The following is an 11,046-nucleotide window of genomic DNA, read 5'->3' as shown; positions in this document are numbered from 1 at the left end:
AAATAAAATGTGTTTGACCTTTGTCTCTGCTGTGGGGAACTTTGTAGGCCTGAATTCAAAAGCATAATGGCAATTTTCAAACTACACGTAATTACATACACAATCACAAACTTCACAGGGATGTTTGAAGGCTGCTTGTCTTGTCATCAAAGTGCACCATTGGGTAATGAAATTGTCAACAGAAACTGTCAAACCTTGCTTTGGAACACAGAATCTGTTCACCAACACTGATACCTCATACAGTGCTCTGTGAATGGCTCCTGCCCATGCTTATTGCAGTATAAAACATGAGAAAATTAGGACAGGAGCTTAGCATTCTATGCAATTGGCTACAACCCCTTGAAAACTTTTTGGAAGTAGTCCTCTTTTGCAATTTGCTGGTAAGTTCTCACCTTTCAAGTGCTAGCAGTATGAATAATGATGTTGATAATTCAGATGCAAACCAGAAATATTTTAGGCCTCCTAATGAGGATACTTTTTGGCCACAAGACCAGTGGCTTTGAAAGTGGGTTAACTACTCCCATTGTTTACTTTTGTAGCTATCTATTACTACAGCTATCCAGAATGCATTCCTGTTGGTCCTGGATCAGTTATTCAAATAAAGGGCTGTAGTCTGGTGGATTCTTCTGCTGTCCACATGGCTCCAGGAGTAGCTCCCCACCTGAGGACGTGATGATTTCTTCCTGGAATGATAAAACCAATTAAAATATCAAAGATATAAACTGCATCTACCTTCTAAGTATAGCAATGAAGACCATCATTCCTCTGTAACTAGCTAGCAACTATAGATAAACACTTGATAAAATAATTACAGACCAGCAAAAGGATTTTACAGGTTAATCATTTTCTTCATGCTCTGTTTGTGTTATTTATGCTGGTAGCAACTTGTGCTATTATCAAGCAGTGAAATCAGCACATCCAAGAGACACTGATTTGTACTACTTGTAAGTTGCTGCACTATTTAGGAAGTCACCTACAGATGCTTATAGAGGGTATTCTCATGGGTTAATTGAACCGACAGATTTACCATGCCCAGTCTTCCATGCTGCTACCCCCAGGCAGACTGAGCAGGAGCTCAGTGTTTAGTGAGCTCACACACAACAGTAACAGCTTTCTGACTGATGACAGCAAGGTGAAAGACATCACCCTTGCTACGAAAAGGCAGTCTGTACTCACAGCAACTATGCACAGAAGATGCACATTCACACCACATTCTATAAGGTTTGTTCTTCCAACTAATGGCTACCACTCCCTTGTGTCTGCCAGCTGAGTTGTTTGAGTGACCTCTCAGTTTTTCAATCAAAATGAAACAAAATGAAGTCAATCAGTACAAGCAAGTAGAAAATCAGTTACGCCAGCCCTCCTCAGGCCCTTAAAAAAATTCCATGCAACCTCTGGGGTGGGGAAGTATACTCTTGCTAAAAATAGTCATGAGGAAAGCAGCACCTTTTCCAAAATATATAGCAATAGCTGCAAGGGAAAATGTGCCCACAACACAACCAGTCATATACAGATTGCTTGGGGTTACCAGGAGGCTTTGGAACAATTGACAGTGTACTTCACCAGAGAGGGCAGGCAGAAAAGCCTCTAAGAAAACCAAGTGACAGACAGGATAAAATACCTGCTGAGGTGATTGCCAAAGGTGCCAGTTTTAATACAGCCATAAGCTGGACAGGGAAAATAGAACTGTGTGTTGGCATTAAAGCTGAACTGGTTTCCCTCATAGGCTTACTACTGGGGCAGCTATTAATTCTTATCATGGGACACCTAAGCAAGTTTTTTTTCTTTTATTAAATGGCATGAACTAAAAGCCATTCTGCCTCTGACAAGTGCTCTACTGCTGTCTGTACATAGATGTTTTCCTAATACAGAGATTACCTAACGTGAGCTGTGATGAAAATATAGGAACATGGCTGGAGCACAGATGGCTGGAATTGGCTGTCACCATCACCAGGGACAGAGGGGAAACTACATTAGCCAGGGGTTCCACATCCAACACCTGATAATCTGCATTTGAGGTGTTGCATGTTTGCTTTTCTTTCCCTGCCAAAGCCCTGGTTAGACTCTTTCCAGGTGCACGGGGGCTGGCTGGGATGGAACTTCACAGCTGCCTGTTCTCCATTGTGACATCATGTTTTGAATTTGTGGCTAAAACAGTGTTAATAACACACTGCAGTTTTGGCTATTGCTAATCACTGCTTACACAGCACAAAGGATTTCTCTTTTTCCCACTCAGGCCCTGCTGGTAGAATAGGCTGGGAATAAGGGTGAAGTAGGAGGGGACACAGCCCAGTTGGTTAACCCAAATTGGCCAGAAGGACATTGCGTACAAGAAGGGTGTCAGGGATTGGAGCTTCCAAGGTGGCCACTGAGAAAGGTTTTATTTAAATTAGGGGAGAACATATATTTTAGTCAAATGTGACACCTACCATCTCCCCATGTAGAAATATAATTTGTGGACATTTAATATCATAATGATCTCTGTGGGGACACTAAGGCAACACTAAACAGATACTGCAAAACAAGTGAGATAAAAGCAAGATTTAAAAGACAGGGAATTTAGAAGAAAAGTAACCTGAGACTGAATACTTAAAAAATTAAAAGCTGTGAAGAAAAGGAGGAGCAAAAAATTTATAGAATTACTCTGAGACAAGTGTGAGAAAAAGATAAAATAGGATGGGGAACTAGAAAAGAAAGGATAAGAGGAACTATAAGGGTGGCTAAGAAAAAAACAGAATTAAAACTGATGAAGATAGGGAGATGCCAGATGAAAACAATTTATGCTTTCAGAAACAGTGCTACTATTTAGTTACAGTCTGGCAACAAGAAACAGAACCTAGAGGTAAAGTAATTCAAACCCATCTAAAGTCGAATAGTAAATTCTTCTTGCAAGATTGTTTTGGGTAATAAGAAGTGACCCTTAATATACCCCTAAAAGAGAGCCCCTCCATGTTCCCTTCTTTAGTGCAGGGTCACACTCTCTTGCTTTTGCACATTACAGCCCTCACATCAAAGGTAGAAAAATGCTGAAATTTCATTGAAAGACCTTTCTATGGTATTTCAAATCCAATTTTCCACAGCCAAAAGGCTCAGAAAGTGTTACATCTGTCAGCCCTTATTAGGCCATTTGTAGCCAAGGAGAGTGCACACTGTATAAAGGGACACAAGTACATACTGGAGCATTTGAAAGAAGGGGAAAAGTATTGTGATTCACTGCAACAGAAGGATGAATGTTACAGCTGGGCTTAGTGTACAATATTCTTTCCCACTGTGGTCATTCCTATTTTCCAGCATGGTTTCAAGCTACATGACTGCTCATTAAATTATTAATCCATTCCACTCAGCTATTGATCTCCACCTAGCAAGTGTTACCTTGTGAAAATCAATCAGGTCTGTGAGCGTTGGGTGTCGGTTTGGGTCCACCCCCAGGAAGCTGTAGAAATCCCCCGAAGCATCCACCAGGAAGTGCTTGAAGCCGTTCTGCTGGCGGTAGGACAAGGCGTAGCCCCAGATTTTCTCACTGACTCGCACCAGGAACGCGCCTTCAGATTTATTCATCAACAGCTCCTCTGCTTCCTGACGGCTGATAATGCCTGGCCAGAAAAAACCCCATGGTTATGCAGGTAACAGGTCTGCCAGAGGCAATCAAATGCACCAAACACTGAACAGAAGTGAAATCACAATGGTGTAACTTCTGAAGGCTGGACTGTTTCTAGGAGGAGATGGAGACAATGTTTATGCTGTTTGCTTTGGAAGGATAGCTGTAAGGGTTTTGATGGAGTCTGGTGGGATATGCTTTTTAATTTGATGATTAGGACTTGCTTTTTCCCATCCTTACTTCTTTTTCAAAGGATAAATAATACAATTGGCCTATCAAACCAGCAAATTCTGGACAAGCTGTCATTTAAGCAGACTAGCACAGCTAGGCATTGCAGCTGGAATTTGCAATGCATTGCTGATATTTGCAATTGTATTGCAGTTCTGCAGACTCTGTTGTCTTATAACTGCTTTTTATGTCCTACAAAAGGAATGTAAAGCAAGTGCCAGGAGAAAAAGAATTTCTCTTCTTTTGTACATCCACACACATACACATGCATAGATGCACATAGGTAAATTGGATGAAAAGGTTTAATGGCAGTAGAGTTTCAAAAACTGCCCCATTTTGTTCTTTTGTGTTGGAAAAATCTTCATCTCTCTTGTTCCTTCTGATTCTGGAGCACAACACTGAAGTTGCTAGTACTTCTGCTTGCATAGAGGTTATAAAAGATAAAACCTATTCTTACCCTAACCCATAACAAAGGTGTGATCAGAATTGCACCTGGCACTGAACCAGGTCTTACCATGCACCCAGAGAGCCTGGTTCCAGTCTGTCTGGTCGGCCTAGAGGACAGTCAGCTCATGTCTCAATTATCTGTGAAACACCAGATGCTCACTCTCATCAGGAGCAGATGTTGAATTAGGCCATTCTGAGTGTGAACATGGCACATACGTCAGTAAATAATGTATGTACATGTTCCAGAGTTACTCTCTGTGGGGATAACTTTCTCCAAACAATGCATGTAATATTTAATGGAACTACTTGTCATCCTAGAAACCTACACTTGTCCAAGAGAGAGTTCCATGAAGCCACATTGTTTCAGTGTAATAACAAACATAGTTCAGGGATTATCAGTTTGCACAGAGAAGGGTTTATCTGAAAGTTTGGAATGCTCTAATTAAGTCCTTAAGGAAAATTATGCATCTGGGAGACATAGGAAGGGACTGAGGAGGTCTGGGTACTAAAAGCAAGCACTGTGTGATATTTGGAAAGGTAGAAAAACATCTCCTTCTTTCAATTTTTGTCTACTTTGAGAATATGAATTTCTTTTACAATTTTACTTGGTGAAGTGACAAAGGGCTGAGTCTCAATGGGGGTCAAGGTCCCCTTGATAATACCCTAGTACTAAGAAGAAATGTACACATATGTAGTCTGCTGAATGACACCCATTTCTCTTTTATGAAGGATATTGCATCATCTTTGCACCAGACGTGTAAAACAGGTAGTCCAAACATAAGCATTTGTTTAGAAACAGCAAGTAACTGCTCAGCAACACTGTCAATTGATGCACTTTCCAAAATTAAAAATACTTTTATTGGAGGTGTTCCAAGATGAATTATTAAATTTTTTTGAACTCTGTTCAAATGAAAAGACAGTACCAATATGAATCCATATGATATTATTGGAAACGTATTATGGGAAGTTGCACCACCAAATCCCAATACCAGATACCTAAGAATTACACAAAAACTGATTCTGAAATCACAGTATCTGTTAACCCAGTCTTCTCTCAAACTGGCCTAATTTAAGTATGCATGAAATGTGATATTAGTGATTATAATGGCTACTTCCTTGACAAATCTCTGCTGGAAATAAATGTAGATGAGCCACACTACCAGTCTCAGAGCATTTAATGACAGGAAAGGATAAACAGTGCCATCACCAGCAAATACTACATTAATTACCATAAATCAGTATTTACACTGTAGTTCCAGATTGAAGGCATGCTGATAACTTTTGAGATAGGAAGAGGAAGAGGGTGTTATAACTATCCCTTCTCCAAGCAGTGCCAGAATTGTTATGCAGACCTGACAGGGAATGAGGTAGACTTGACAATTCAGACTTGGTGAATGTAGAGAATTTGTAAAACATAGAGAAATATAAAAAAAGAGTGGTTGTATTATACAGTGAACACTATTAGGATATTTCTAGGGTTTGAATCTCTATCAGGCAAATAACATGAAATTCATTTAGCATTCATTAGTTTAATGGCAAAGAATCTGTTCATCTGCTCTCAATTCCCAGCAGTGGAGCTAAAACACTGGAGGCTTCCACACAATGCCATCTTCTTTGCCAGACCTTAGCTGTGTTCTAAACACTTCATATCATTGAGTAGGTAAGAAATGCTGCATTGCTCAAAGCCAAGTTCTTTTTTCTCTTTTTTTGTTTTAATTCTCTTTTCTGCTAAAGATGGTGTAATAAATTATCAGCCAGCCACTCTCTTCCCTTTTGCTGTCCTGATTCTGTTAATAGCTCACAAGAAACCATCTCTCCCTACCATCTCCTCCCTCTCCTTGCCTCCCGGTTATTTTATATTTCTCCAGTTCAATTCTTCAGAGGATGGTTATTACAGCAATGAAAGTTTCCCACTACCCTTTAAAAAACATTATCCTGTTCTCAAGACAATTGGAAAAAGAGTGGCACTGTTCACTCCTGAGATGATTGTAGAAAGGCAGACAACATCTGTGAAATGCCTACATTTAAAATTGTTTTAACTAAAATCAAGAGTCTTTGGTTTCCCAAGGCTCCAATATGAGGTATGGAATCACAAATGCTCTTATCTGTGCTAGTTAGGATATTAATGACACATATTATATTGAATAGAAACCACTGATGCTTTGAAAACTAATTTCCCCTCACTCTCATTCTTGCTAACCTCTTAAAAAGATTAAAAAAGGGGAAAGCCCAGTCCAGTTTTTGATGCTTATATATATTAGCAGCTTGGATTCTTAGCAGAGAGAATAACATTTTCTAAGACAGTTATTTCAAATCATAGAAGATTCATCATCAACTGACATGTTCCTAACTAACAGCTTCATTTTTAAAATACAGGACAAGTTTTAGATGATGATAGGCACATATTAACATTTTTGTTGTAATTATGTTCTGTTTACTGCCACCAATCTTTCAAACAGGAAAAAGAACATCCTAACATTTAGGATGTATTAAGCTCATGTGAAAAGTGGTGAGTTCATTATTAGTTTTATGAGCCCAGCTAAGAAATCCTAATGCTGCCTTCCAAGTTTACAGGAGCCTCAGCAGCAAAAAGTGCTATTCTGCAATATTCTGCAATGACACCTCAGCTTCCCACTCTACTTTCAGGGTTATCCTACATATATCCTTGAGTGAAACTCAAGATGTATGTATGTATTTGTTGGAAAAATGCCACACCAAGCATGAACCAAAGGCTGATAAATTTTGCCGACAAGATAGACAGTGTAATAAAAGTCTAGAATTATTTTTTCACGATTATAAAGTAACATCACACCCTTTGCTGTGACCTACCAAGACTCTAAAGTACCACATGTAATAGTCATGTCCATATAAAATGATAATTTAGTCTTTAATGGTCAATATATTTTAATATGCACACATATATATAAAATAAATATTATATATAATACATGTATATTATAATATATGTGCATATGCCAAGAGGCCAGCTAAGGTTAGAGGGACAGCAGGTACAAACACAGCCCAGAAGCTTTCATTTACCATTTTGCAATAGAAGCTATTTGTTGAGCTGATATTTTCTCTTTTTGTATTTTTTCCATCAGCTTGACCTCAAACGCTCCAGTGCATGAGGTCTTACTCAGAAAAAGTGCTACAAATACTGGCAGGAATAAATTAGAACAATGTAATGAAAGAATTCATGGCAAAAGAATTCACAGCCATTATGAAAAGCTTTCTAGCTTGTGCAAAATTGATTTGATGAACAATTATGAATATTCACATGTAATAAATGCAGAAGAAAGAGACCATTCTGTTAATACAACTGAAGACATCTAACCAGGGTGATGTAGGTCACTAATCAGGATCCAAAACAGAGAGAAGCCAATACCAGCATCTTCTTTGTTTTCAATAGGATTAGATCAAAGCCCAGTGAGTACAAATATGCCTGGCAATCATTACATGAATGATTCACATGCTAAAGGTCATAAAAATACATTACACTGAGAGCAAGTGTAAGTAGTAAATAAACACAAGGAATTATGAGGAATTAGCAGATAACTCCTGAATAGGAGGACTATATTTGGGACTATATTTGTTCAATTATACAGGCAGATCTAATCAGAAAAGATATGAATATATAAGAATATATGTCATTTGAAACATAGTGATAAAATGGCCATAGAAGGAGCAGTTTGCCCAGCATCAGACAAACCCTTCCATTTTTTCAGACTGAAAAACTAAGCTAGGTAGACATACTACTCTAAATATAGCATTTAGAATAAAAAAGTCCCCAATCGCAAATTTTTTCCAAAAATTTCCAAATCAACTTCTCTTCAAGACTTAATTTGAAAGTCAAAAGTTGGATTACTCTTCACAATGAAAAAAAGAAAAAAGCTGAAGTAAATTTCAGGAAAAAAAAAATACCACTATAGAAGCTAGAAAATAACTTTGTTTAGAACAGAGTTTTGGGTCCTGGGCATTTTGAATCAAAAGTTGTGGTTTAGTGAGAGGATAATACATTATATGTTTTTCTCCTTACTTCATTATGACTTTAAAAAATCACACAGTTGGAAGTAAAGATCAAACCTGCCTGGGGCCAAAATCTGAATGAAGGCAATCAGTTTTGAAGGAAATAATCAGAGAAGTAAACAGAAACTCAGAAGGGATTGATCCAAGTGCAGCCAGTGTGGTTTCAGAGGAGCTGACAGGCTGTGTCACATGGCAGGGTTAACATAAACCACTGCCAGGAGGAGCAAGAGCAGCTTCTGAGAACCTCATGGAGGGGGGCAGAGCTTCCAGAGCCCACAGAAGATGAAGATGCTCATGAGGAGCCGATACAAGGTAAGATGAAAACTGAAACTGGGGAACTAAAACTTAGAAAAGGTTTGACTTTTTGAGGTCCCACTATAAGGTGGATAGTAAAAACTTGAAACAAACACTCAAATGCATGACACTAGCTACCATCTCTGGATGAAAAACCCAGCTCCTTCAGCCACTCAGAAAGACCAAAAGCATAAAATCAGGGAAGATGAAGTAGTGGCTTCCCTGCAGTGGAAGAACTAGAGCAGTTATGGTTTATACTCTCAAGGAAAAGTACCACTCAAAGCAAGTTTCCTCAGGTTGACTTTTTCAATTCTCTTCCACAGGTGCAAGTCTATACTTGGACTCTGAAACTGACTGAATATAGTTTTGCTTGTTCATTGGGAAGGTCACAATTAATCTACAGCAGGGTGATGTCTTGACTGAATACTTTATGTCATCCTTGAGACTGCCAATGTCGCACACAATTTAAAGAATGCTGTTATCAGTACAGTGGTTTATGGACTGTGCTGCAACTGAAAGAGTCAAAAAATAACAAAGGGTCTAAAGTACCACATATAATAGTCATGTCTATATAAAAAGATCATTCTGCCTTTAATCATAAAAAGTCATACATTGTCATTTCTCTGGTGTTTCCAGCAGGAGTAGCATGCACAACTAAATACACGCACAAATATTTGCAGCAATAGGATCTCACAGTGTACTGCTATTGAAGAGGTTTCACCCTCTCCTTCCTTTTAGTCACAATGCTTTTTTGAATGATGCCACAAGAAGAGATCAATAGTATTGTGTGGGAAAAGCTAGAGCTGAGAGGTAACAATAGCTCTGCCTCTGTATTTCAGCATAGAAGCAATAAAGGCCAAAAAGCAAAGCAAGGGAGTAAATCAAAGACATCTGGTAATAGAAACAAAGCTGTTGAAGCTATTCACCATCTGCTGTTAAGGCAGAACAAACTCACATGGGACTAGATCTTCAAAAGAGTTCTGTTTCCATTTAGACATTGAAATAAATGGTCAAGCTTAGTAAAAAAATAAAAACAACAAATAACAAAACAACAAAAATTCAATTAAAAACTCAAACAAAAAAACAGCTCAATGATGGGTAGATTTGCTGAGGTTTGGGGGGAATTTTTTGTTGTTTTGTTTGTTTTCAAAACTCTGTCTTGAAGTGCGATGGCAAGAACCCAAGAGCAAAGGGGTTCTGAATTCTTATGCAATGCTTTTGTTATTTACAGCTAGTAAGAATGCAGCTTTTGCATGCTGTGCTGCAGGTTCGTAATCTGAGTCCTAGTAACTAGTAATATTTAAGGTCACAAAAAGCAAAACATAAATATGTGTAAATAAAACCTTCCTGTCTCCATAGAACTGCACTGGTCGACAAAGCTGGGTTGTATTTAGAAATCAACAGGTAAAACACACATTAGAATAAACTCACAGATGAGTTCTGTTGGCACTCAGGGGCCAGCCTTCTCTGAGCTACATTGGCAAAGCAAAGTGAGACTATCTAGGGAGCCTCTGGAGAAAGTTTTCTCTGCTCCACACTCACCACCTCTTCTGCACAATTTCAGGAGTTGAGCATGCAGTAACAAACCTCACATAGAGATAATTCTGTGCTGGGGAAAGGTGAGCAGGAGCCCATTAGCCATTCTTCACCATTCCTCTCCCTTGTAACCACCCTGGCACTTTTCAGGCGTATGCAGAATTGGGAAGCAACACCTCAGTGAGATTCAGCCAACTCTCCAGTGTGCCTTGCTCACTATAGGAACTATGCCCTGGGCTATGCATAGACACGTATAGCAAACCAAGGCCCAGAGGAATAATGTATTTCTGATGGCAAGAGATCCCTTTAGGCAAGGATGAGGCACCTTGATAATCTATCATGTGCTAAATGAGCTCTCCTTGAAGACTTGATGCATATCTTGAATCTCTATACAGGAGAAATTCAAGGAAAAGTATCACAGGTAAAAATATATAGGACTGGTTTTGTTTTGGGTGGAGTTTTTAAAAGGGTTTTTTGTAGTTTTTTTTTATTGGTTGGTTTGGGTTTTTTTTTTCCAATGTGTATTCATCTCCTTGTTTTGTCAAGACACAGCAGTTCTTAGAATAAAGCAAACTCAGTCCTCAGAAGATTTCTTAATTCCCAAAGAATAAGATTCTCTAAAGCAATTAAAAACCTACTGAAATTCTGAAAGGAATAGATACCTTACTCCCTGGGAATCTTAAAAAATTCCATCTAAATGAATAGTGCAGTAATAAAGAGTATTTTTCTTCAGGTTTACAGAAAATTGGGTGTGTAACATCCATTGTTGCCAGTGCAGCTCACAGTTCATTCCCTATGCACTCTGCAGAAAATATACTTCTTAATTGTCTCCTTCAGAGTTCATTCTACATCCAACTATCAAATACTGTAAAAACCCTTTATACCCACTGTCAAAACATTTACACCTTATTCACTAG

General features: G+C 38.6%; 1 protein-coding gene across 2 annotated transcripts in view; it reads right to left on the bottom strand.

The window, feature by feature from the left end:
• Positions 1 to 590: 590 nt before the first annotated feature.
• Positions 591 to 11,046, bottom strand: part of SH2D4B (SH2 domain containing 4B) — a 56,083-nt gene continuing 45,627 nt past the window's right edge. For both annotated transcript variants that reach the window (XM_059477346.1, XM_059477347.1), the window contains exons 7-8: positions 3,373 to 3,593; positions 591 to 683 (exon numbers count right to left, since the gene is read on the bottom strand). In XM_059477346.1, the coding sequence (XP_059333329.1) occupies positions 591 to 683; positions 3,373 to 3,593 (314 nt within the window). The remainder of the gene's footprint in view (positions 684 to 3,372; positions 3,594 to 11,046) is intronic.

This window comes from Ammospiza nelsoni, chromosome 8 (genome assembly GCF_027579445.1).
Source record: "Ammospiza nelsoni isolate bAmmNel1 chromosome 8, bAmmNel1.pri, whole genome shotgun sequence".
In the NCBI taxonomy this organism is placed as follows: Eukaryota; Metazoa; Chordata; class Aves; order Passeriformes; family Passerellidae; genus Ammospiza; species Ammospiza nelsoni.
The sequence above is the reverse complement of the archived record's forward strand: the minus strand, read 5'-3'. Positions and strand labels throughout refer to the sequence as shown.